The 27,971-nt window shown below is 46.6% G+C and overlaps 1 protein-coding gene across 3 annotated transcripts in view; it reads right to left on the reverse strand.

Moving 5' to 3' along the window:
- The window catches only part of TRAF5 (TNF receptor associated factor 5), a 49,265-nt gene that overhangs the window by 8,257 nt on the left and 13,037 nt on the right, over window positions 1–27,971 (reverse strand). For 2 of the 3 annotated variants that reach the window (XM_055319130.1, XM_055319132.1), the window contains exons 2-8: window positions 12,165–12,383; window positions 10,832–10,889; window positions 8,110–8,211; window positions 5,091–5,255; window positions 4,375–4,452; window positions 3,979–4,053; window positions 1,123–1,215 (exon numbers count right to left, since the gene is read on the reverse strand). In XM_055319130.1, coding sequence (XP_055175105.1) covers window positions 1,123–1,215; window positions 3,979–4,053; window positions 4,375–4,452; window positions 5,091–5,255; window positions 8,110–8,211; window positions 10,832–10,889; window positions 12,165–12,382 — 789 coding nt within the window. In that variant the 5' untranslated portion in view covers window position 12,383. Of the gene's footprint in view, window positions 1–1,122; window positions 1,216–3,978; window positions 4,054–4,374; window positions 4,453–5,090; window positions 5,256–8,109; window positions 8,212–10,831; window positions 10,890–12,164; window positions 12,384–13,062; window positions 14,903–27,971 lie in introns of those variants that run through there. The other variant, XM_055319131.1, reaches the window with a different exon arrangement.

Below are 27,971 nucleotides of genomic sequence, written 5' to 3' on the forward strand. Positions count from 1 at the left end.
ACAAATGGATGGATGGGTGAGGTGAGTGGTACAGAAAGAACTTGGGAATCATTACCAGGCAGTGTGCCCTCTACCAACGTTACAGTTTAATTGGTCTTCCCAATTTTCTTCAGGGTCTGCCCTTGGAACTCACACATCTCCTTTAATATGGAATCAGATGTCATAAAATAATTGGCAATAATCGCATTCAGCTCCCTCTCTTCCTGACATGCGCTTGAGAAGTCTGATCCTCTGAGATGTTCTAACAAAATAATTAACTTTCATAATAATTACTCAACAGAATCAGCATTTATTGAGGTCCATTATGAATATTCCAGGGATTATGGCAGGCACTTGTACACACAATTTGATTCACTTGATAATCACAACTCAGTGAAATAAATACATTTGTATGCCTTTATCAGGCTGCAAAGTTTCTCACAGGCAGGAGCTAAGACTTACTACAAAATATGTAAAATCCACAGTGCCTAGAACAGGTAGTCAACTATTGTTTCAGAGTAACATTAGTCTAATTCAAAAACATCGAACACGGGATCCCTGGGTGGCGCAGCGGTTTGGCGCCTGCCTTTGGCCCAGGGCGCGATCCTGGAGACCCGGGATCGAATCCCATATCGGGCTCCCGGTGCATGGAGCCTGCTTCTCCCTCTGCCTGTGTCTCTGCCTCTCTCTCTCTCTGTGACTATCATAAATAAAATAAAAAATTAAAAAAAATAAATAAATAAAAAAACATCGAACACCTACTTATCACCTGCCAGGTGCCAAATATTAACCAGAAGGTGTGTGCCTAGGCTGCAGAGAGGCAGTGTGGTATTTCGTGGGGAGCACTGGGCTGAGAATCAGGGGACATGTGTTTGAGATTAAATCCTGCCACTTACAAACATCAACATTTCTTTGAGCTTAGTCAACTTCATCTGTGGAAGGAGAGGGCTGGACCCAAAAATCTCAAAGACACCTTCTGGTTCTAATGTTCTATAATCCTATGAATCTGCCTGGCTGCTTAGTAGAAAAACATCTACCTCCACTCGACTTGTACTGAAACAGAAGAGAATATAAAACTACCAACAATTACCAATCCCAGCAATTGTGCTGCCTCCCTTTACATTGGAAACCATGAATATTTACCTGTTCTTCTAATTGTAAGTTCTTCTCTAAAACCAGAAGCATGTGGTCCCGTAATGCTGAATGTTCATGCTCCTGCAGGCTCCCCCGTTTATCCTTCAATATGAAGACGAAAGCAAGTCAGGTTTTTTTTGAAAGGCTCCAAAAATAAGGGTGGTGGTGAGATGTTCTGCTAACGCAGAACTGTAACAACTCTGCTTACTCGTCTAAAGGTGGGTTGCAGGAAAAATAGCCCTTCCAGTCCACAAGACAATTTTAAACTTACAGTAACAGAGAATCGGGCCACTGTCAAAATTCTCAACACAGATTTCTTTCTGTGTGCTGGGAATCTAGGACTGTGGGGTAAGTGCAGTTATCATCTCTCAGCTATTCCCACATAAAATCTATCTCCTCGGTGGATTAGCTTCAGATGAATGTCAAGCCTAGGTTAGTTCTCTCTCCTACTGAGCACACATCTCCATGCTGCCTTCTATCACAGGCCAAAGGTATACAACCTGATGGTAATTCCAGCCGATGCATATTTGTTGCCCTCAAAATCAAAGAATATGTTTGCAAGAATAAAGGGTAACTACCTTCTCTAGTAATTAAAATATTGTGCACTGAAAAAATAGATACTATCCATTTTGCAGCCAAGATGATCACTGGTTTGATACTGAAATACTATGTACTCTTCACTGACTTTTTAAAAAGGCTTCTCACAATATAAATTATTTTTTCAAATATGTTTTTAAAATAAGAGAAATATATGCTTCCCCTTTTCTCCATCACCACCCCTAATTCCCTAGTCTCACCAGAATCAATGAAGATATATATATATATATACACATTTTAATACACATTTAATATATATATATACACATTATATTTAATATAATAATATATATACACATTTTAATGTGTATATATATACACATTTTAATTTTAATACACATTTTTAATATATATACACAATTTTAATAAATGTGTATTTAATAATACACATTTTAATTTTAATTTTAATGAAGATATATATATACACATTTTTAATATATATACACATTTAATTTATTATTTTAATATATAATATATAAACATTTTAATATATATATACACATTTTTAATTTTAATATATATACACAATTTTAATATATATTAATATATACACATATATATACACACACTGAGATAATAACCATATTCAATTTTGAAAAATATTCTTATTCTTTTTATCAGATGTATGATATTCCAAAATATAAATATATACAATTATATAGTCAGCACTTTAGTGATGGGCTTACAGGCTTTTAGTTTTTTGTTTTCTTTCGCTATATAAACATCTTTGAGTTTATTTGTATATGTGTAAAATAATAAACATCTTTGACTGTACTTGTATATGTATATAATCATTGAATACTTATGAAAGAATTTTTTGAAAATAAAGACATTTTTATTTAATTTAATTTTTTTCAGTAAGCAATATGCCAAACATGGAGCTTGAGCTACACAACCCTGACTGGGCCAGCCAAGCACCCCTCACTTTTTATAGATATGACCAAACTGCCTGCAAAAAAAAAAAAAAAATTGATATTATAAATTGTTTTAATCTAGTCAAATTGATGGTGAAAGTTACATTTCTTGTTATAATTTACGCTTATTTAGGAGTTAGATGGAGTGTCTTTTTTTTACATCTTTTAGCCAACTGAATTTTTTCTGGACTACTCATATATTTCTTTGCCTATTTTTCTCTTGAGTTGGATAAGCAATTTACATTCTTTGTATATTAAGGAAAATACCCTTTTTATCTTGTCATATGTTGGAGATAATTACCTCCAGTTTGTGGTTTGCCATTTGACTTTATTTATGGTATTTTTAGAAATCATATAAAAGTTTCAAATATTTGTGGTTAAACATCAAAATCATAGCTCTGGTTTTGTGTTAGTTATCTAAGAAAGACCTTTCAAGAATAAAAAAAAAACCCACTCTTTCTTCTAGTATTTTTATGATTTTAAAAAAAAACTTATTTGAAGTAATTTTAGATGTACATAAAGTGTGAAATAACACAGTGCATGATACATCTTAATGCCTAAAACTTTGATCCATCTGGAATCTGTTAAAATGAGGTAGGAATCAAACTTTCTTTCCTTTTCTTTTAAATTTATTTTATACAATTTATTGAATAATATTTTTAAAGGTAAAATACACCTTAAAACATGATTTCAAATCAATTCTGTTTCACAATACTTGGTGATAGACCAGGGCATCATAAAACCAAGATTTATAATCATCAGAAGAGTAACTCCGGAAAGTCTCAAAATCTGATAGAGGCAGTGGAATCTGAATTATAAAAACCACCATGATGGTTAATTGTATGTCAGCTCGGCTGGGCTAGGCACCCACCCAGGTGTTTAGTCAAAACAAATCTAGATGTTGCTCTGAAGGTATTTTGTAGATGTGATTAACATTTACAATGAGTTGACTGAGGAAAGCAGGTTACTCCCTACATAATGCCGTAGAGCCTCATTCAACCAGCTAAAGGCCTCAAGAGCAAAGAAGGTTTCCTAAAGAAGAAGCACTTTTCCCCAGGATTATAACCTAGGAGCTCCAGCCTGCTGGCCTGCCCTGCAAAGAATCCGATTCGCCAGCCCCCTCCATCACGAAAGCTAATTTCTTAAAATAAATGTCTATCTATCTACATGTAGGTATAGATCTCCTATTGATTCTGCGTCTCTGGAGAACCCTGACCGATAACATTGCCAGTCTTAAAGTTCCCCAAAGTGAATGTTCTTCTGCATCGTGAAGAATGGACTCAAAGAGTAAAATAAACCTGCTGAATGAATTATACAGTCGAACGTGGAGGTAGAAACAAAAGGCATTCCCTACCTTGACAGTACAGCCATAGTGCTTAAAAGGACAGTCTTGTTCAGCCTCGGGACACACTGTGAGATGTTCATCCACCTACGAAACAAAAAAGACAAAAATTCATCACCAATTCTCTCCAGTTGCCTGATGGACCTGCAGCATGCAGGGAACCCAGGAGGGCTTGGAGACAAAGGGTGGGAGCAGACAGGGAAAAGCCATGCTGAGGCCTGGCGGAGGAAGAGCTACGTAAAAACGGAGAATTCTCAGGGAAGAGGGGAGGGGATGCAGAGACGTGGTTATCGTGGGTGTTATTCAAACCTTGGGCCTCAGCCTGTGGGAGTTTATCAAACACACACCACCGTGGTTACTGAAACTTTATCTTACATAAAATCTACTAAGAGAATCATTTACAGTTACCTCAGTTCTTGGAATAATCTGCGAACACTTGTTAGGACAAGGTACCGGGTACTCAGGACACAAGTTTTCCTCATGATTCTGAGACAGAGAAAGTATGATGAAACAGAGCCAAACCCTGCCTCCAAAGGCTCCCTTCTATGGCCTCAGAGGGTTCACGTCTACGTCTCTGGGGATCTATGTTATGTGGCTTGCCCTCTACAGGAAGGGACAGCCTAGTTCCAAGGACAAAAGATGGCTGCTTTCTTCACATCGATTCAAGTCAATTTTCCAATCATTCCAAAAGAAGGTCAGAGGGCCCAGGACTCACAGAGAGCCGACTCTGGGAGTTATCAGTATGGCTCCTTCGGTACACGCAAAAGGTACCCCGTAGTCTCTTTTTCGGCCTACATCCTCCCACTCCAGTTAGATCATAGCACCCTGAGGACACAGGATCGTCACCCCCTTGTGACCCAGCACCTAGCATCGCTCCTTGCACACTCACACTCATTGGGCCCTCAAACAATGCTTTTGCCAATGGTAAACGAGTAGAGCCCTACCAACGAGAAGATCAGCTTTTGACAGAACTCTCAGATAATTCTTTAGACCTATTTCTGGGCAAAATAAAATCAGTCATGGCCTGATCCCCGTGACCACTTGGGTAGAATTTAGCCCCATTAAGATGATTCGCCTCTCATTCTCTCAATCTCTCTCTCTTTTTTTTTTTTTTTTTTTTTTACCTGTAGATGGATTACCACCACATCTTTTTTGCAATAAAGGCATCTTTCCTCCCGGAACTGGCAAGATGTGCTCACATGTTCTTTCAAATCTTTCCGCAGGACTGGCTCCTGACAGTCCTCGTTAGAACACTGCACAGCTTGAAAGGGGCAGTGCTGGAGGTGGTCCTGCAACGGAAGAAAACAGGCCAGTGGGCCCCACTGACCAGGGTGGGAGGGGGAGCCAGCGGGAAGCCTGGAAGGTGGGGGGGCCTTGGGGGTAGCTGGGGGGACGGGGCTGCACAGACAGACCGTGATGGCCAGCCTGCGTGACCAGAGTTAGGAGGACAGGAAGACGGCTGAAGGAGGAAGCATGCTGCGTCTCTTTCAGATCATCCAGGACCCTGCTCCCATTCTCACATTAGTTCCTCAATATTGCCCTTAGGCTGGCTGAGGGATCTGCCAGTTCTCCAAGGGCATTTGGGATTTCTTTTTTGCATCCAAGTCCTGATCTCTGCATGACAGGCAGCAAAAGCCAGGGCAGAGGGGGCTGAGGGAAGAGCAGGGCATGTCCCAAGTACAGGAAGGAAGGGAAAGGGTTAAACAGAGAAAGGGGACAGAATGGGAACTGTTCCAGAAGTAGCTGAGGAAAGCAGACAGAAAGAAATACAGGATCCCAGGCCCCAGGGAAGCTGGGAATGGACAGACCTGTAGTCAGAACATGTCCTTCACCAGAATATGAGACAATGATGATATGGACAGTGCTCATTCCGGTATTGTTCACAATATAGATTTTTATTTTTTAAAAAAGATTTGAGAGCAAGAGTGCAGAATGAGAGAGAGAGGACGTGCACATACACACATGAGTAGGGGAAGCAGCAGAAGAGGGAGAAGCAGACTCCCCACTGTGCAGGGAGCCCCATGTAGGGCTCGTTCCCCAGGACCCCGAGATCACGACCTGAGCCAAAGGTGGACACTTAACTGGCTGAGCCACCCAAGCGCCCCCATGTATAGATTCTTAAAAGCAGGAGATATATCTTTTTTTTTTTTTACTGATTTTATTTATTTATTTATTTATTTATTTATTTATTTTTAATAATAAATTTATTTTTTATTGGTGTTCAATTTGCCAACATACAGAATAACACCCAGTGCTCATCCCGTCAAGTGCCCCCCTCAGTGCCCATCACCCATTCACCCCCACCCCACCCCCGCCCTCCTCCGCTTTCACCACCCCTAGTTCGTTTCCCAGAGTTAGGAGTCTTTATGTTCTGTCTCCCTTTCTGGTATTTCCTACCCATTTCTTCTCCCTTCCCTTCTATTCCCTTTCACTATTATTTATATTCCCCAAATGAACGAGACCATATAATGTTTGTCCTCTTGACTCATTTCACTCAGCAGCAGGAGATATATCTTAATAAAACCTCTGGATCACTGCAAGTTTTTGTGATGCTAACAAGTCATCAAAACCCTAGTGAGTCTGTCCCCTGAGAGATCCCCTAAAACACAGCTGGTCTGTTGTTTTTGTAAATAAGGTTTTTGTGGAGAACAGCCACATCCACTTTTACACACTGCTGGGGGGAGGGGAGGGATGAGCTGTTTTCCCTCTGAAAGGGAAGGGCTGGGTTGAGTGGCTGATACAGAGACTGTATGGCCTGCAAAACCTAAACATTTTACTAACTGGCTTTTGGCAGAAACAGTTTGCTGATCCCGTCCTGAAGGAGAGAAGACGCAACCAGTTTTGCTGTAGGAGATAAATAAACATTATTGCTACTCTCCTTTGCTTCTAATAATAAGAAACAAAGAGCGACCACTGAAATCCTCATTTTCTCCAAAATTCGCTGCTCCTGCTACCCCTCCACTGTCACTGAAACAGTCACCACTCATCACAATTCCGATATCTTGGAGAACCTACACCTCACCTGCAAGCCAGGGTGCAGGTAGGGGACAGGAGCGAGGGAAACACAGAAGAAACAGGTGAAAAGAAACCAGCCACTGTTCTCTAGAAGCTAATGATCTGGTCACAAAAGCTGACGGCTGGATGGTCAATTGGAGCCTCATTTCTTGCTCAGCCTTCATGACCACAAAGCTGGAAAAGATGCCCCCGCTCTAGGGCCCGACTATCGAAACACGAGAAAGTTCAGTGAACCTCCAGAAAAATCCTGGGGTTAATGAGGAAACCATATACATGTTTAGAAGCTCAGTGTCTGGGAGGTTTGGAGGCAAGGTGGAGAAAAGGCTGAATCACCTGAAATGTGCTCCAAAATGTGTGGGTGGAAGAGGAATATTTCAGCAGCCTCCAAGCCATTCTCTGGAAGCCAGAGATGCCTGCTTCTTATTCCTACACAGTGTGGTCATACCTGATACGGGCCTGCTGTGGCAAAGCCCCATTGCTCCATTTCCAGTTTGGCACCGACCAAGCTTCCTGCTTCCCCAGCAGGATGGAAGAACCAGGTAGGGCAGTTTCATGTGAAAGTAACTCCCCTTCACTCCCCCTACACATTGTGTGTTTGCAGCTCATACCAATGCTTCGCCTTTAAACCACATCCTAGCTCTGTGTTGGTCTGCAATTATATGCCTCAGATCATAAACTAAGAGGCCAGGACCCATAGCTGCTGGGAAACACCCACCCACCACCCGCCAATGCTTTCGGACAGAGACCCTTGCAATCCTGTCCTTCTGCAGCCTGCCCTGGCTCCCACCCCAGGGATCCCAAATCCTTCACAGTTCCCCACAAATGACATGTCCTTTTGCCCCGCATGTCCCACATCTTCTCTTTTGGATCACTGACCCCTAACCCACAATTTAGGTCTAATACATATAGTATGGCCTTCATGCGTTCCAAACGAAATGGACCTGTTCACGCGCACCTTAGCCCTTGGTGTGCTGTACTGCAGCCAAATATATTGCTAGACAGGAGTTCTCTGAGGGCAACCCAATGAACCCCCCATCACGCCTAGCCCAGTAATTATCCCACAAAGGTGTTCAATACATGTCACTGGGAAAATGGCAAAGGGAAATATTGGTTATGAGTAATACCGACCTGGTATCGTCCCAGAATAATCTTGGCATTACATCCAGGAGCATTTTTGCAATACACGTATAAATTGAGGACTTCCCTTTTGCAGCAATTGTCTTTAAACACCTAAAAGAGAAACAAAATAGGTCTCCTACACGCCACAGCCTCAGAGCAATGTGAATAAACTATTACCGATTTCGTCTTCAAATATAATCTCAAAAGTCAGGTGGAAACTTCCAGACAGTGGTTGGAATGGAAACATCAGATTCAGCACCATAAAAGAAAAGGCCTTCTCAGATACATATTTCCGACAGGCCACTAAACACACAAGTCAGGAAATTCAGTGCTCAGTGCTGTAGGCTGCAGGAGGATCTCGTGGTGCACTTGACCTCATAGGCTCAAAGGTCAGAAGGTAAGCTGTGGACGAAGGTGACGCTTTCAGCTTCCTGTCATAGTGTAAAGTTTGTATTAGTCATCAGGTAGTGTCACTGAAGCTGTGCTGACCTGCTATTTCAGCACACACCAGGGGTTGGCAAACTTTCTCCATAAAGGGTCAGACAGTAAGTATTTTCAGCTTTGCAGGCTACTGTGCAACCTTTTCTTTTGCAACTTACTCAGCTCTGCTGTACTCCATACTTAAACCAACGTACAGGCTACGTTCCAATAAAATGTTATTTACAGACACTGAAAGGTAAATTTCATGTAATTTTTGCTTGTCACAAAACATTATTCCCTTCTTGATTTTTAAAATAAGGGTCTTTTTTTTTTTGTTTTGAAATGGTTTAAAGACTCACAAGAAGTTGCAAAAATAGTACAGAGTTCCTATGCACCCTTCTTTGTATTTTTTTCCAATGATTTGTAAGAAAACCATTCTTAGCTCACAGGCCATAAAAAACAGGTGGTGGGCTGGATTTGTCCCAACAAATCTCACGTTGTAGTACGCCAACCCCTGATCTAGTGGGTGAGGCACATACAAACACAGCACTGTCCTCTGCGAGGTGTTTGCAAAACACAACACAAGAGCATAGAGAAGGAGCATGTACATCAGACCAGGTGCTCAGGGAGCTTCCTGGAGGAGGTGACGCTTGAACATCCTGTAATAGAATTGTAAAGGAAGAAAACTGAGCTTAAAAGGAAGTTTTAAGGGAGGGGTGCTTGAGTGGCTCAGTCAGCTGTGTCTGGCTCTTGATTTTGGCTCAGGTCTTGATCTCAGGGTCATGAAATCAAGCCTCATGTCGGGCTTATGCTGAGCGTGGAGCCTGCTTAAGATTCTCTCTCTGCCTCTGTCCCTCCCCCATCGCTAAAAAGAGAAGAAAAAAAAAAACCCACAGAAGTTTTAAGGGAGAAAATCTTCAGGTTAGGTAACAGTTTCTTAGATGCAACATTAAAAGAACAAGGAACCTAAACAGACAAGTAAGACCTCATCAAAACAGAAAGCTTTCATGCTTCAAAGGACACCATCAAGAGAGAGAAAAGACAACCCACAGGGGGTGCCTGGGTGGCTCAGTTGGTTAAGTGTCAGCCTTCAGCTCAGGTCATGATCCTGGGGTCCTGGGATCAAGCCCCAGCTCAGGCTCTCAGCTCAGTGGGGACCTGCTTCTCCCTCTCCCTCTGCATCTCCCTGCTCCTTCTCTCTCTCTTGCTGATACACTCTCTCAAATAAATGAAATCTTAAAAAAAAAAACACACAGAACGGGAAGAAAATATTTGTAAATCATATATCTGGTAAGAGCCTTGTATCTAGACTATATAAAGAACTCTTAAAACTCAAGAATAAGAAACCAATAATACACTTAAAAATGGGCAAAGAAACTGAATAGGCACGTCTACCAGAAGACATACAAATGCACAAACACATGAAAAGATGCTCCGTATCATTAATCATTAGAGAAACGCAAATCGAAACAGGTGCTCACTGGAAAGAGTATAATAAAAAAGATGGACAGTAACAGCTTTTGACAAGGATCTAAAGACATTAGAACTCTCATACCCTGCTGGCTGGAATGTAAAAGGGTGCAGCTGCTTTGGAAAACAGTCTGACAGTTCCTCAGAATGTTACACCTAGAGTTCCCATTATGACCCTAAATAGAATTATGTGACCCAGTAATCCCACTCCTAGGTGTATACCCAGGAAATACGTACACTATACAAATAAAATTTATGGCATATGGATTATATATCAATAAAGCTATTGTTAGACATAATAATGATAGAAGGAAGTTTTAGGAAGTGACTAGAGGAGAAAGTGAATTCCAAGAAACAGGGTGTTTCAATTCTCCAAGCAATTCAGCGTACCTGGAGCCAGTGTAGTAAGGGGGTAAGAAGAGAGCAGAGTAGAAATTTAGGGGGTGGGGGTCAATAAAGACCCAAACAAGACTCTGAAACAGTGGTAGGAGTGGGATTTGACCTGACCCCACAGCAGAGAAGTGTGGACTCTAAGAAAGGCCCCCTCTCCCACTCTACTGCTCCAACCTCTATGTCCAATTCAATTCAGGCACTGGCTTCTCCATCACCCAGACAGCTGCTAAACAAAGGGGTGATTTTCTTTTTATTTTTTTTTAATATTTTATTTATTTATTCATGAGGGATACAGAGAAAGGCAGAGACATAGGCAGAGGGAAAGGCAGGCTCCTCACAGGGAGCCTGATGCAGGACTCGATCCCAGGACCCCAGGATCACACCCTGAGCCGAAGGCCGATGCTCAACCACGGAGCCACCCAGGCGCCCCAGGTGGTGACTTTCTTACCTCCTGAGATTTGATAACCTCCTTATCTACAGGGCAGAGTGGGACTGCATTTAATTCTCTGGAGAGAAAAATAAAAATAGAGCCAAATTAAGAGTTGACCTTAACAGCTCTTCAAGAGCAGCCCCAGGGCCCCAGCCATGCTTGACCCTTTGGAGTTACCTTCCCCACATGCACACCTCAACAGTCCAGACTCTGTCTTCCCTCCTTCTGCTCCCTCCCCCAAGAAGAGCTGTCACCTCCCCCGGCTGCTAAAATACTCCCACTCATTCCCCAGGACGCAGGTCCTACAGTAAGTCCCCCAGACACAGTCCAATGTCCTCTGGCTGCCTTCTGCTAATCGCACTGTACCAGAACCTGTCTCCTCCACTAGACTGGAGTGTTCTGGAGGGCAGAGGCTGGGTCCTGTTCCACCCTGGACCTCTGGCTCTTCCTCTCTGTGCACGAGAGCTCAGTGTTAGCCAGGTGCCTGGAACACACAGGCGCTGAATGGACAAACCCACGAATGAATGAGAATGTGCTATCATAACCCCCCTTCCAAGCTTGGTGGGAAACGGCTTCTTGCTGCGCTACATCAGCCCCCCAGAGCCTGCTTCCACGACTCTCCTGGGCTCCTCCTTCCGAACGGCATGACCCAGGCACTGCCCCGGCAGCACACAGCACCCATTGCGGGTGAGGTCCCTCTCCCGACGTGATGCCACCTGTGCCTCAGGGCAAGGCAAAGTCAGAGCGACCACCACAAGGCCCCCTGTGACTGCAGGCCCTTCCCAACACAGACTCGGCACCCACGTGGGGTCTACATTTTAAGCAAAGGTGTGACCCTCAGGAGCAACGAGCAACCAGCATTCCCGGCTCAGCACACTGCACACCTGGAGCCCACAGAACACTGCACGTTCAGGACACTCTGATCGTTTGTATTTATTATATCTTTAAAGTTACTTTTTTTAAAAAGATTTTTATTTATTCATGAGACACACAGAGAGAGAGGCAGAGACACAGGCAGAGGGAGAAGCAGGCTCCATGCAGGGAGCCCGACGTGGGCCTCGATCCCAGGTCTCCAGGATCACGCCCTGGGCCAAATGCGGTGCTAACCTGCTGGGCCACCCGGGCTGCCCCTCTGATCATTTTTTAAAAAGGAGGTGAAAGGCGACTGTGGGGAAGCAGTGGTGAGACATAAAAACTGAAGGTGATTTCTGGGGCTCCGGGAGAAGGGCTCTGGGGGAGCCCCTGCGCGCCTCTGTGGTTCCGTGGCCAGCCACAGCAATTCCAACAGCTGCCCGGACACCCAGGTCCTGGGGACGCACCCCCCCCACCCTCTGCGGGCCCCGCCCCTCACCTCAAGGACAGGATGCAGTGTTGGCAGAAGCGGTGCCCACACCCCGTCTGGTGGGGGTTGTGAAGCACCGAGTGGCACAAGGCACATTTGTAGCGCTCTTCCAGTGGCTCCACGAACCGGTACTCCGTGTGGGGCTCAAAGTCCAAGGAGATGGAGTTGCTGGAGTTCTGGCGGATGAAACCACAGGGGACACCTCCTTGGTCCTCGGAATAAGCCATTCTGGCAGGGGGGGGGGTAGGAAAGGAAAATTCAGTGTGCAGATACCCAAACCACCACAGCCATCAGGGGCTCCACAGGGGACACCTCCTTGGTCCTCAGAATAAGCCATTCTGGGGGGGGGGAGGAAAATTCAGTGTGCAGATACCCAAATAACCACAGCCATCAGGGGCTCTAAGGATCTGCCTCCTGATTAGGGAGCATCACCCACCTGGTCATTCTGCTAGGACGTTGTAATGACCTCCGGCCACTGGAGGGCGCCCGCCCAGGGGAGTTAGTTTTGGGTGCCCGGCCAGAGGCCAGAGAAGGCTTCTAGCAAGAATTTATGAGGCTTCGGACTTTTGTCCATCAGCCTTTTACAGGATGCTAGGTAATCCTGGGAGTTTGGCCACATGCTTGGAGCAAACACAGCCACGTGTTAAGTGCATTCTAAGCAGACCCTGGTGAGGAAGTTTCCTTCCACTCAGTTGCAAGAACCGAAACAAACACTTGTTAACGTTTTCCAGAAGCAAGCACCTTGCATATCATTTCTTGCAATATAGGTACATACTTCACCGCCACCGAGCCGCATCGTTTCTCACCCAACCTAAATAAGTGCATTAAACTGTGTTCCCCTCCGATCCATTCTCCTTATTCTAGCCCGGGTAACATTTTTCAAAACACAAGTGTGATTGAAGGTTACCTCCTCGCATCGTTCAGTGGCTTCCCAGGCTCTTAGGGGAGAGTCCACAGTGCCAAGAGAGCTCCAAGGCTGCATCCTCTCCACCCAGCAGCATCCTGGACCTCTCCTCCCCTTGCTTTCTGCACTCGAGCAATACAGGCTTTTCATGCATCTAATACATCAAGCTGTCTCCTGCCACAGGGCCTTTGCATAAGCTATTGCCTCTACCGAGAATGCTTCCCCTCTCCCAGGCTTCTTCACTTCACATTCGTGCTTCAAATTTCAAGTGTCATATCCTCAGGTAAGTCTTTATTCTCCACTCCACTTCCTCTTCCCCCGCTGAACAGCAGAACACCCACTCATGTCTATGAAGCACGTATGGCGTCCGGGGAGTGGCTGAGGGATAATGGGCCACCCAAGGAAGTGGGGGGTAGGGGAGTGACGTTTCACTCTATCATCCTTTCGAATTTCTGAACATGAATATATTACCTAACTCAAAAATAAACAAGTGTACAAAACCAAGCACTAAACATCCACTGTTGTATCTATCAAAGAACCAGGTTCTGAAATTCAGAGCAACATTTAATTTTAAATTAGACATGCATTTGTGTGAGTAGCTGATTTATATCAGTGCTCTTCAAAAACACACAGATCACATCCGGTCTTACTCATCGGTGCAGCTCCAGCCCTGAGCACTGAGCCAGATGTGGAGAACAAATCAACTACTTGTTGAATTAATATTGTTGAATGGACCCTGACAAACCTTCAACAGGACGGCCCTAACTAGTGTTGCCTTCTAACACAGTGATCCTTCAACTTTATAAGGCAGGACTTCCCCCGGGGCACCTGGGTGGCTCAGTGGTTGAGCGTCTGCCTTCAGCTCAGGTTGGGATCCTGGGGTCCTTGGATCGACTCCTGCATCGGGCTCCCTGTGGGGCACCTGCTTTTCTCTCTGCCGATGTCTCTGCCCCTCTCTATGTGTCTCTCATGAATAAACAAATAAAATCTTTTTTTTTTTTTAAAGGAAGGTCTTTCTCCATCTTTGAAGTCTGATGACAAGTCTAGACTTTCTTGCACAGACACCTGATCAGGGGACCCTGATGGATCCACTGAACCCAGCCCTGCCTCCCCAGGAGGAATGCTCTGACTTTTGGCACAGTGCCAGCAGTGGTGCTTTGAGGGTGTCTGGCAAGTGGCTAAAGGCTGGGAGGCAATCAAGGGTGGCCCCTGGGGGTGACATCTTTCCACGTGGCGAGGGAACAGGAAGGCTTGGCCTTCAGGCTTGCTTGCTCTGGCTTGCTCTTGGGATCCCTCAAGACTGTCCTGCAGCTGATGAGGTCAACTGGGCCAGAGAGCAGCTGTGTGGCCTGACAGTGAAGGCCAGAGATGGGCGCCATCTGGCAGCCAGCCCTGCTCAAGTCAGCTGCTGGCCTCACCCAGAGCTGGAGCCAGCTCAGTCTGGGGTGTGCCCTGTGAAAATGGAGCAGAGAAAGCAACTGGCCTCTCTCAGTAGATAAGGCTGTTCTCTCAACAGAGAGAACTGTGGAGGAGCCCTGCAGAACAGGGCTTTTTGTTTTTGTTTTAATCCTGGGGTTTGAGACCAAAGCCCCACCTCTTCCTCTCTGCATATGCTTCCTGCAGAGCTTCAAGGGTGGTAGGTGAACTGTAGGAGACGTGACTGTTCCCCTTTTTACTAGGTTTACTCTTGAGATTTAACAAGTCTTAATTATGAGGATGAAACTATTAAACTCCCAGAAGACAACATGGGAGAAAATCTAGATGACCTGGGGTATGGCAATAACTTATTAGAGATAACCACCAAAGGCACAAACCATAAAAGAAAGAATTCATAAACTGGACTTCATTAAAATTAAAAATTTCAGCTATGCAAAAGACATGGTCAAGAGAAGGAGAAAATAAGCAACAGAGTGGGGGAAAATATTTTCAAAAGGCACATCTGATAAAGGACTGTTACTCAAAATACACCTCACCAGAGGAGACAGGCAGAGGGCACACAAGCATATGAAAAGGTCCTCCACATCATATGTTGTCAGGAAAATACAAATAAGAACAACGAGATACCACGATTCACCTACTAGAATGGCCCAGATCCCCAACCCTGACGATCCCAGATACTGGTAAGGATGTGAAGGGGCAGGAGTCCTCACTCATCGTGGGGGTCAGGGGTGGGGGGTGGGAATACAACACGTGGGAAGCCAGCCTGGCAGTTTCTTATTAGACATTTCTTACCGTCTGGCAATCCTTCCTCGGTATTTACCCATGGGAGACCTATGTCCACATAAAACCCCGCACACAGATGTTTACAGGAGCTTTATTCATAACTGCCCAAACTTAGAAGCCACTGAGATGTCCAACAGTGGGTGAATGGATAAACTGTGGGTACATCCAGACAGTAGGGTATCCTTCAGCACTAATAAGAAATGAGCTATCGAGCCATGAAAAGGCGTGGAGGGATCTGAAATGCATATTAGTTGTGAAAGAAGCCAATCTGAAGATCCTGCATACTAGAAGATATTCTGGAAAAGACAAAATTATGGAGGCAGTCAAAAGATTAGTGGTTGCCAGGAGTCAGGATGGAGGTGGGGAGAGATGAATAGGCGGCGCACAGAGGACTTTTAGGGCAGTGAAAATACTTGGTATGATACTCTAATGGTAGGTACATGTCATTACACATTTGTCCTAAAACAACACCTTATCTGTCTAAAGACAGATCCTCCAAAACGAATTCAGTTATTATCAACCACGTCTCCAGGAGTCTCATCAACCAGAAAAGAGTGACTCATCACAGAAGAAACTAGAAGGTGATACCCAGACAAACTTGGTTACAAACTATCACATCTCCCACCTAACCTACTAAGGGCCCATTTATCTCTCCTAAAAATAATTCACTCTCCCCTAAGAGGCCTACTTCCCTCTCCCCTTCTCCCCTTTGCCTCTTAGCATGGTGTTCAAGCCTGAATCCCAAGCCACCTCAGAGAGCTATTCATTTTTCCCTGGGTATCTCCCATGCATACACGAGTTATATATGTTAATAACTTTCTGTTTGTTTTTCCTCTTGCTAATCTGTCATTTATCACAGGGGTCTCGGCGAAGAACTCAGAAGAGTAGAGGGGAAGTTCTTTGTCCTCCCCTACGCAATGTAGGTTCATCAACTGGGACAAACATACCTCGCTGGGGGTGGGGGATGTTGATCGTGGCGGAGGCCGTGCATGTGTGAGGGTCTGTGGGAAATCTCTGTACCTTCTGCTCAATTCTGCTGTGAATCTAAAACCACTCTAAAAAATAAAAAAAAAATTGAGGACACAATTTTTGCTTATGTGGGTTATAGCATCAGTATTTACCAATTTGAGATTAACAACTGAGGAGTTTAGGGGCACCTGGGTGGCGCAATTGGTTAAGCATTCTACTTTGGTTTTGGCTCAGGTCATGATCTCAGGGTTGTGGGATCGCAGCGGGCTTTGTGCTCAGCGTGGCGTCTGCTTGGGATTCTCTCCCTCTGCTCCTTTTGCTCATGCGCATGCTCTCTCTCTCTCTTCCTCTCTCTCAAATAAATAAATAAATACCTTAAAAATCTGAGGGCTTTAATAAATATATTTCTTTATTAATTCATTTTAAGATAATAAGGAGCCAGGGATCCCTGTGTGGCTCAGCGGTTTAGTGCCTGCCTTTGGCCCAGGGCGCGCTCCTGGAGTCCCAGGATCGAGTCCTACGTCGGACTCCCTGCATGGAGCCTGTTTCTCCCTCTGCCTGTGTCTCTGCCTCTCTCTCTCTCTCTCTCTCTCTCTCTCTGTCTATCATAAATAAATAAATAAATAAATAAATAAATAATAAATAAATAAATAAATCTTAAAAAAAAAGAAAATAAGGAGCCAATTATATGTTAACATAAATAGCATTTTTATAAAAAAAATAGCCATTTTCCAAAATGAAAAAAAAATGAGTGAGAAGAATAGCATTGTTTTTACATTTTCACACACCTTCTTGGGCTTAATAGAAGATAGGCAGGTTCTCCTGGCTGATACTCCCCCAGCACGGAATTTGTTACAGTATCACACATCACATAACTTTCGGGAAGAACCACTGTCTGCTCAGGAAAGGAGAGCAAAAAAGGCAAAGGAGATCTTAGGAGTATTATGAAAATAGTTTGCCCATGCAGGTCCCCTGAAAGGGCTTCAGGGAGGCTAATTTGTACAATTTGCCAACTTCTATGCCTGAACATACCTGAACTAAGTAAGAGCCTATTAGCTGCCTTCCTGGTAAGAGCTGCTCCAGCCCCCCGGCCCTCCAGCAGCACACTCTGGGAACCACTGGGCGGGGGTTCCAGCATGCTTGTGACCCCCATGGCCTCCTTACACCGCTGAATGGCCTGCAGAGGCCTGAGGACCTGATGCCCCCTGCCCCCCAACCTTTGTGTCTAGCCCAGCTGTGGGCAGCATGCACAAGTCATCTACTGACCTTGTTCACTCTCTTATCTGTTGTCTTGCCCAGTATTTGTTTTTATGAAATTGAGTTTTTATCTCATTAGATTTTTTTTTAACAAAATAAGCACTTATGTTCTGCAACACAATATGTACTTTAGATGTTTCAGGACAGTGTCCTTGTGTATAAACTGAACTGTGATCTCTCTCTCCCAGGGCAGGATCTGTGTCTTTCCTCTGAAGCTTCTTTGGGCCCATGATGAGCCCCCCCAAATGGAATCAACTCAATCTGTTCACGGACATGAGAGAGTCCCCGTAATACGACCATAAAGGCTGCTGTTTCTTGGTCGAACAAACATATTTCTCTAATTAATTGAACATTTCCAGCTAGTACGCTGACATTCCCAGGCAGCTATTTAGTGGAAATAAATGAGTTCCATTTTATTGAAATTTTTCCCCTTTGGGTATAATAGCTTATGTAACAGGAAGAGCAAAAAGAGTTCAGTTCTTGCAAATAAGAAAAGAAGGTCATCAAAATTACTACGAGAGCTTGTATTTCTCCCTACTGCAGTGAGCAGTGCCTTATTCCTGCCATTGATGGAACTCACAGTGAGGTCCTTTTGCAGAAAAGTTACGGACTTGAACCTAAAAAGATAAAAAAAAATCACATACAGTATGCTCTTCAAGCACTCTTACTGAGTTTCTTGTCAACATCATTTTTTAGCTTTTAAATTGCTGCCTCTTTTCCTTGAGAATTTTCTAGGAATTCCAAAGGAAAGCTGTGGATGTCAGGATTTAAGTTCTTTCCTGACAAATTCCTTTGGATTCATTTTTGGGGAATACATAATGAACTGTCTAACATTCTGAAGCGACAAGAGTTTAGGTTTTAGTTACAGTAAAAAGGACACCCATCTAGCAGAATTCAGTTTCAGGTTTAAAAAAGAAAGGTAGGAAAAAAGAAAAAGAAAGAAAGAAAGGTAGATTGTCCGTATGTCCATACTACTTCCATAGGATCCCAAATACCTTGTTTAGATTAATGAAGATCTGGAGAACTTGGGAATGTTTTTATAAATGATTTTAAACTTTGGGCGTTTTGGGGAAAGATTTATTTATTTATTTTGAGAAAGAGAGAGACAGAGCAAGCAGGATGGGGCGGGGAGCAGAGGGAGTGAGAATCTCAAGGAGACTCCTTTGTCAAGTGTGGAGCCTGATCCTACAACCCTGATATCATGACCCAAACCAAAAACCAAGAGTAGGAGGTTCAGCTGACTGAGCCACCTAGGCACCCCAATCACTTTATACTTTGTAAGACATAAGCCCAGGAACTATGCTTCCAGAGTTTTCAAGATCTGATTCTTGGGAGTTATGAGTTACTGTGGATGAAACTCCTGAGTGAAAAGGCATGGTGGTGGTGGGGCGGGGGCTGGGTGGCTCAGTCGGTTAAGCATCTGCCTTGGGCTCCGATCCTGATCTCAGGGTCCTGGGATGGAGCCCCATGTCAGGCTCCCTGCTGAGCAGGGAGTCTGCTTCTCCTTCTCCCCTTCTCCCTCTACCCCTCCCTTCCCCTCCCCTCTTCTCGTGTGCTCTTTCTCTCTCTCAAGTAAAGAAAGAAAGAAAGAGAAAATGACACAGGGCCAGAGACCTGAGCTCCATCCATCCCTGCTCTGCAGCTCACCAGCTATGCAACCCTAAACAAGACACCCCCACACTTCCCTTGTTTGTCTATCCCTGCACGGACTCAGCATGCGCATGTCCTGGACTGGGTCCCAAGACTGCAGAGATCTATGATACTACATCTGCCACAGAAGGCCTCCAAGTCACGCAGAGGCAATCAGATCCAAGAAGGAGGCGTTATAATGCCCTGGCTGCAAGCAGTACAAAAGAACTAAGCCCAGGTGAGGGGTAGCTAATGCTTTCCGAGGTGTCTGTGTTGACTTCCCAGAGAAGCAAACATCTCAGCTGGTCACGAAGAAAGTACCCCTTCTCCTTTCTAGATGAAAGAGATACAAGAATTTCCCCGAGAGAATTTTAAAAAAGAAAACCATAGCTGGGGGCATCACAATGCCAGATTTCAGGTTGTACTACAAAGCTGTGGTCATCAAGACAGTGTGGTACTGGCACAAAAACAGACACATAGATCAATGGAACAGAATAGAGAACCCAGAAGTGGACCCTGAACTTTATGGTCAACTAATATTCGATAAAGGAGGAAAGACGATCCACTGGAAGAAAGACAGTCTCTTCAATAAATGGTGCTGGGAAAATTGGACATCCACATGCAGAAGAATGAAACTGGACCACTCTCTTGCACCATACACAAAGATAAACTCAAAATGGATGAAAGATCTAAATGTGAGACAAGATTCCATCAAAATCCTAGAGGAGAACACAGGCAACACCCTTTTTGAACTCGGCCACAGTAACTTCTTGCAAGATACATCCACGAAGGCAAAAGAAACAAAAGCAAAAATGAACTATTGGGACTTCATCAAGATAAGAAGCTTTTGCACAGCAAAGGATACAGTCAACAAAACTCAAAGACAACCTACAGAATGAGAGAAGATATTTGCAAATAACATATCAGATAAAGGGCTAGTTTCCAAAATCTATAAAGAACTTATTAAACTCAACACCAAAGAAACAAACAATCCAATCATGAAATGGGCAAAAGACATGAACAGAAATCTCACAGAGGAAGACATAGACATGGCCAACATGCACATGAGAAAATGCTCTGCATCACTTGCCATCAGGGAAATACAAATCAAAACCACAATGAGATCCCACCTCACACCAGTGAGAATGGGGAAAATTAACAAGGCAGGAAACCACAAATGTTGGAGAGGATGCGGAGAAAAGGGAACCCTCTTACACTGTTGGTGGGAATGTGAACTGGTGCAGCCACTCTGGAAAACTGTGTGGAGGTTCCTCGAAGAGTTAAAAATAGACCTGCCCTACGACCCAGCAATTGCACTGTTGGGGATTTACCCCAAAGATTCAGATGCAATGAAACGCCGGGACACCTGCACCCCGATGTTTCTAGCAGCATTGTCCACAATAGCCAAACTGTGGAAGGAGCCTCGGTGTCCATCGAAAGATGAATGGATAAAGAAGATGTGGTTTATGTATACAATGGAATATTCCTCAGCCATTAGAAACGACAAATACCCACCATTTGCTTCAACGTGGATGGAACTGGAGGGTATTATGCTGAGTGAAGTAAGTCAATCGGAGAAGGACAAACAGTGTATGTTCTCATTCATTTGGGGAATATGAATAATAGTGAAAGGGAATATAAGGGAAGGGAGAAGAAATGTGTGGGAAATATCAGAAAGGGAGACAGAACATGGAAGCCTCCTAACCCTGGGAAACGAACTAGGAATGGTGGAAGGGGAGGAGGGCGGGGGGTGGGGGTGAATGGGTGACGGGCACTGTGGGGGACACTTGACGGGATGAGCACTGGGTGTTATTCTGTATGTTGGTAAATTGAACACCAATAAAAATTAATTTATTAAAAAAAAAAAGAATTTCCCTGAGAATATCACGAAACTTCTGGAATGGTTAGTAATTAACTCTAGCTCAAGTGGAATTATGGGAACATGCCAGTCATTTGCCCGTTTGTTCTCAGACCCACTGTCTGCTCTCCTGCTCTGGTCTACATCACGAGGTGGGGTGAGGGTGGACCCCCACAAACTCTGTTTCCTGGGCTCCATGGCTTCTGGCTGGGTTCAGCCAACAAGAGAACTGTCAAGAGACTGAAGGGTGGGCCGAAGGGAGAAGCCAGAGTATTTGTCTCCCATGGATCTCCTCCATGGCTTTCCTCACCACCAGATAGCCCCTGGCTGTGTGGCCTAGCTCCTGCCAGGCCAGCTGAGGGTAATCCCCAGCCCCTAAGCTCCAGGGGGGGTGGAGGTGGGCCGCCTCCTGCCAGGACTCATCTCTGAGTTGCTTCACCCCGAATCTTCCTTTCAGCTTCCCAGCTTTGCCATCACCTGCGTAAGCCGATTTCTGTTTAAGGAATTCCTGTCAGAAACCACTAGAAAGGTCTCTGTGAGATGTAATGTGGAGAGAGGGGAGGAGCATCGCGTGAAGAGCCCTGAATGAATGCCACAGTTGGAAGTTCTAAATATTGCCCCATGGTTTTGATAGTTTTAGGGATGCTAAACATTCAGGACAGGTCCACGCAGGGAGTTTAGGGAAGAGGCTAGTACCTGGACCCCATCCGGACCGAAGGATGACAGTGGCCTGAGTCAAGGCAGGGGCAGAGAGAAGCCATGTTTGTGAGGCATTTCTGAGGTAAAATGCAGAGATTTAGAAATGGGTTCAGTGCAAGGGCTGAAGGACGGGACAGTGGAGGATGAATCCGAGGTTCGTCTGGAAGACTGATAATCGATGGCACCAATGGGAGAGGATGAAGGAGAGAAGGAAAGCAGCAAGGATGTGGGTAGGGGACATAACGAGGTTGGGGTCCCTTAGTCTTAAGCGAGTGGAGGTGGGCCAGACAAGTGGACATCTAACATCTCTTCCAGAATAAATGATGCGGTTTCTAGGAGTGGCCACACTTCCTTTGTGGGATCAATAATTGTTTTTAAATTGCTCAGGGCATTATTATTATTATTATTATTTTTTACTTTACAAATAATTCAGATGTCATTTTAGGGATGGCATTTGACATAATAGGTTTAGATCTGTGCTAATGAAATAAGATCTGGAGAGAGAAGACATCCCAGAGAGACAGCGATGGGAAAATTCTATGACGCCCATATTGACGTCCGCCCTTCCCACACACACTTGTGGCTACAGAGCAGCCCTTCCTTGCTTCCTACTTGGGATTTAACAGGTGCTGCTTCCCCCTCAGCCTTGTGTGACCCTGCACCCCTTACTAGGTCCAGATCCCTCCTGCTAATGACTTCTAGGGTCCAGGGGTTCTTGGTAAGGGTACAGAGGGGAGGGTTTGAGAGGCTTGCAGTGTTCCCCGGGGCTCCTTTGTAAGCGAGGATCCTGAGAGCGGCAGAGTCAGGAGAGACCGCTTTGTTTGACAGGTGGGACTTACAGGGCCGGGTGACAAGTCAGGGGCACAAAGGCTGGCCAGGAGCCCCAGGATGGTCCTTGCACTGTGGGCAATGGAGGGGCAGCCCTGCACTGGCCGATGAAAGTTACCAATCATAGGCTGGGCTTCTAGAAGGCAAACTTCCCATTTCTCAGCTCCATTCAGGCCTCGCCAGAAGCATAAGGAGCCAACTCCCTGACTGACGCTCACATTCAGCAACAGGGGGGCAGGTGCTAGTAGGTTCTTCCCCAGACCCTCCCGAGAGCCTACAACCGGTTCTGGCCTGAAATCAAAGGGGGGAGGGGGACACGGTCAGTGATGAGGAGAAGTTAAAATGTTAACCCCAAGATGCAGTGACTCAAGAAGACTCTGGAATCTGTGCATGAGCTCAGCCAACCCCTCAGCATGTGCTCACCAGCTGGCCCTTGAATTCTGAGATTCTGCTCTTCTAGGGAGAACAGTTACTACCAGGAAAGAGGAGGAGGAGGAGGAGGGGGAGGAGGAGGAGGAGGGGGAGGAGGAGAAGGAGAAGAAGAAGAAAGAGGAGGAGGAGGAGGAAGAAGAGGAAGAAGAAAGACACTCTAGGAGGTTATCCACATGGCCTGAGGGAGAAGGGACTTGCATTGAAGGTGGTCACCAGAGCCTCTGTCTGCAATGGCCCAGAAAGATCTTTCCTTGGAAGACGCAACCTCTCACGACAACAGCTAGGCCTCTGCTCCAACCCTTGACCTTCTCTTCCTCTCTAACGTTTCCAGAGCTTAACACAACAACAATACGTCAATATGTGACTTCTGAGCGAAACTGGTTTTATTTTCAATAACCTTTAACCATGTAGGTTAGACAAAGAGGAAGGGCCTTGGAAAAACGCAGAAGTAACGAGGCCATTTTCTATCAGGCGTAACGTGGGAGGGAGACCATGCAAAGGCCAGGTGACACCACGACAGCCAAGATAGTAGGTGACGACAGCCTCCTGACCTGCTGCCTGTCCATGGGATGGCTGGCTTTGGCGTCACAGGCAAAGGTCTGGGGGTATTTTTTTCATTCTTTCTTTTCCTTATCCTTTCCCGGGAGAGGGTTTTCTTGGATGCAGGACAAATGATGGGCGTAAGATTTTAATTCCTTTGAAGAGAAGTGTGATTTCTCTCCAAGCTGTCAGGAAACCCCTGGTTCCTCATTTTACTGGGAGGGCAGCAAAGCATGGCTGGTGAAGAACAGGGGGTTCCAGGGCGGAAGGGCATCCCTGCGCCCCCCCCTGGGGTGCCTGACCCACATGTACCCTGTACCAGCTGCTTCCTCAACATCAATCGTGCTCACGGGGAAGCCTCAGAACCCAGCCTGAGTCCACCTGGCTCCACGTGATGCTGGAGCAGAACTTTCAGATTTGCTCTCCGCATTTAACCCCCCCATCCCCCCCCCCAAAAATTAGAAGGCTACTGATCTTCCCACATGAAAGCTTCCCCTGGAGGAAGCTTTGACTCCAGTCTCTCCCCGCTAGCCTCAGTGCCAATCCTTTTCCAGCCCTCCCTGCTGTCCTGGGCCAGCTCCTCGGGGAGGGGCTGTCCTCATCAGTCTCCAGGTCCTCAGAGCCAGCCCCAGAGCACTGTCAGTGTTTCCTTACATAGGGGAACTCTAGGATTACTGGGAGACCTCACTGGAAGGAGGGCCATGAAGACACACTAGGGTAAATCTGAAGGAGGTGGGCAGATGACAAGGGGATGATATGGAAAGATGTGAATGGCACCTAAGGGTTGGAATTGGCTATAGGTCAGGATTATACTCAGTGAGGCTATGTCTAGGCTCAGAGCCAGCTAATTTACCTACATGGTCTTGATTTTTTTTTTTGAAAGATTTTATTTATTCATGAGAGACACACAGAGAGAGGCAGAGACACAGGCAGAGGGAGAAGCAGGCTCCCTGGGGAGCCCAGTGTGGGACTCGATCCCAGGACCCTGGGATCACACCCTGAACCAAAGGCAGATGCTCAACCTCTGAGCCACCCAGGTATCCCTACATGGTTTCGTTTCAATCCCGACAGCAACCTTATGATGTACGCATCCCCAACTTGTTGAACGAGGAAACGTGGAGAGGTCCCACGGCCAGAAAGCAGTGGAGGCCCACAGGCGATAAGGAGGTGCTGGGGTCCCTCTCTGCTTCTCCAAAGTCTGCTCAGAGGCAGTGTGGTACGGTGGCCACCCCCATGGACTCTGGAATCCACCTGCCTGGGCACAAATCTTGATTATATCCCTGAAGAGCTGTATGATGCCTAGCAAGTTACTCGGTCTCTACGCTTCTCAGTTTTTTTCAGCTAAAAAATATTGATGATGATAATCGTAGCTATCTCACAGAATCTCTGAAGATTAACTAAGCTAATACTATATGTCACGAGTCAGCCGGCCCTGCCACTTGCTTTTGTAAATAAAGTTCTACCAGAACACAGCCATGTTCATTTGTTTACATATCATCTATGGTTGGGGTTGGCTTTTTGTGTTGTTGTTGTTGTTGTTATTTGTTTTTTGCCACCACAGCCAAGTTGAGCAGTTGTGCCACAGACCATACGGCCCGAAGCCTAAAATACTTCTTACTTGGTTCTTTACAGAACAAGTTTGCTCACCTTCCCTATGCATGAAGAGCTTCTAATGGGGGTACACAGGAAGTGCTATGAGGGCAATTATTATTATTAAGCGTTTGCCCCAGAGCCCCTCCATCAATATCCTCCCACCCCGAGGATAACCTGACTGACGGCGGGGGCGGGGGCACTGTATCAGGCTCTGGGAGCCAGGGAAGAACAAGAGAGAGAGGGTTCAAGCCTACTCCCGTGGGGCTTGTACAGTCTGACGGAGGAGACAAGGGAGTGACAACAAAGGAGGCCGTTACAAACCGTGACAAGTCCTCTAAAGGAAACGAACAGGGTGTGAAGATAGAGAAACAGAAGCAGCCTCTGTAGACAGGAAGGCCTCATGGAGGGGGTGATACTTGAACAGCGAGGGGAGGATGAGAAGGAGCAAGGGTGAGGAGTAGCAGGACCGACGCTGCAGGCAGAGGGCAGCAAGGGTAGCGGCCAGTTCTGGGAAAGGCCTTGGCGTGTCTGAGAAACAGAGAGGAGGCCCGTGTTGCCTAATGTCAGGGACAAGAGGAAGGACTGGGGGAGATAGGGAAGAAGCCAGATCACATGGGCCTGGTCGCCCACAGGAAAGTCTGGGTTTGTTCTGAGATCAAAGGAACGGGAAGCAGCATGGGTATTCAGGGAGCTAATGGCAGTGTCTGCCTTGGGGCTGAAGAGACCACACCGGATGCGGCACAGAGAGCGGACGGTGAGGGCCGGGGTGCGGGGGCACGCAGGGGAGAGCAGTCAGGACACAGTGCAGCCGTCGGGGAAGACAGCATGGACCTGGACTATGGTGGTGGCAGGGAAATGGAGCATCAAGTGACTGCATATGAGGCTTGGAGGCAGGGAGGACCGGAGGCTGATGCCCTGATGTCAGGATCGGGCCTCAACACCTACATGGAGGTGCTGCTGTCCACTGAGATGGGGAAGAATGAGGGCAACGAGAGGGGGAGGTTGGGAGTCATTTGGGACCATAGGGAGAGAGCCCAGGCCCTTTTCCTGAAGACACCCCTTCACGTAGGACACCATGACCTTGGTCCCCGCTCCACCTCAGTGCAACCTCCCTAAATATTCCCCTTTAGCTTCCTGTGTCCTTTTTTTTTTCCCCCAGATTTTATTTATTTATTCATGAAAGACACACAGAGAGAGAGAGGCAGAGACACAGGCAGAGGGAGGAGCAGGCTCCCGGAGGGGACGCTGATGTGGGGTTCCATCCCAGGACCCCGGGATCACGCCCTGAGCCGAAGGCAGACGTCCAACCGCAGAGCCACCCAGGTGCCCCTTCCTCTGTCTTTTTCACGCTTGTATGTGTTTCCTCGCTCACTCGTTTGCTGGGAACGCACTTTGCTCTTTCTGCATCCCTATATTCCTACCCCCCATCCCCTGGCCCGCCCGAAGTGATGGCGATGAGTGGCAGTTCTGATCACTGAGTGGAGCCCTGGGAGCCCGCCCGCTGTCCCCTCCCCTACAGTCAGCACCCCCATTAAGGCTCGAGTCACACGACAGCCTTGTGGGTGGGCTCGGTGCCCAGCGACTCATCTTCACTCCTTATGCACAAGTTGCACCTATTTCCATGAATTCCCCAGATACCAGCCAGCCCCTCCCCAACACTGGGCGCTGCTCCCCCCGCGTCGGGGACCCTTAACTAAACTAACTGCTCTTCCTCCCCTCACAGCTGCCTTTCTCCTCTCTCGTTCTCCTCCTCACCTCACCCGATGCCCTATTCCGAATTCAGGGTTACACTGGACTCACTCACCCCCACCAAAAGTTCATTCACTCGGACGTCTGGTGGCCCAGCAGTTGGGGGTCTGCCTTCCTCTCAGGGCGTGATCCCGCGGTCCCAGGATCGAGTCCCATGTCAGGCTCCTTGCATGGGGCCTGCTTCTCCCTCTGACTACGTCTCTGCCTCTCTCTCTGTGTTTCTCATGAATACATAAATAAAATCTTAAAAAAAAAGGTTCATTCACTCAATCACTTTTTGTAAATCCATCCTTTGCTGAGGGCCTGCTGTACGCAGACACTGAAGGGGAAAAGAGGGATGCAGCACTGAGGGGCTGGGGGTCTTCACGCCACCCCCTGCACCCCCCCATCACACTTCCTCCCACCAGCACCCCCAAGGACCCCCTTCCCTCTCCCCCTCCCCCACCTTCCCTTCCTGGGTCCAGGTCAGTGCCTGCAGGCCTGCGTCCCCCTTAGGATCCCACAGGCACCTCCCTGCAGCCTTGCCTCCTCCCCCAGTTCTCTGTACCCTGCCCTTGAATAAGCTGGGGGGCCCGAATCATCTGGGTGTTGGGGGGAGGGGGGTGCACTAGGGAGTTTGGAAAAGCGTATTATATTAGTTCAACGACCTAAACTGTAATCACACAAGCAGACTTGTCAATTAGCCTGCCCTAAATCACGGCCCTCCTGCCCTTTATGTGGCATTTAGTACTTCCTCCTTGAAACCCCCTGAGCCCTTGGCCATGGGGACACTGTGCTGTGTGGTCTTCTCCCCGCCCCGACCACGCTTCTACAGGGCTCCCTGCGGTACTCCCCTGAGCCTGGGTCAGCCTCTGTCCCTCATTCCTGCCAAACTCCCAACCCTCCTCCTGGGAAAGGCCGCCGCATCCCAACCAGACTTCTTTCCAAATGTGGGTGGGGGTCCCTACTTCATGGCGTCCTGAGGCGTCATTGCAGGCTTACGGTCTTCTCACCCTCTCCCTTCCCAACCATCCTGTCTTCTCCCAAACGCAGGGAGATGAGGAGCCCAGGGGCCCGGCTGGTGGAGCCACATGGCAGCTTGGATGCACAGCCAACAGACAAGGGGTTGAGACCAGGCTCGGAATTCAAAAGCCTT

Source organism: Nyctereutes procyonoides, unplaced genomic scaffold, assembly GCF_905146905.1.
Source record: "Nyctereutes procyonoides isolate TBG_1078 unplaced genomic scaffold, NYPRO_anot_genome, whole genome shotgun sequence".
NCBI lineage: Eukaryota > Metazoa > Chordata > Mammalia > Carnivora > Canidae > Nyctereutes > Nyctereutes procyonoides.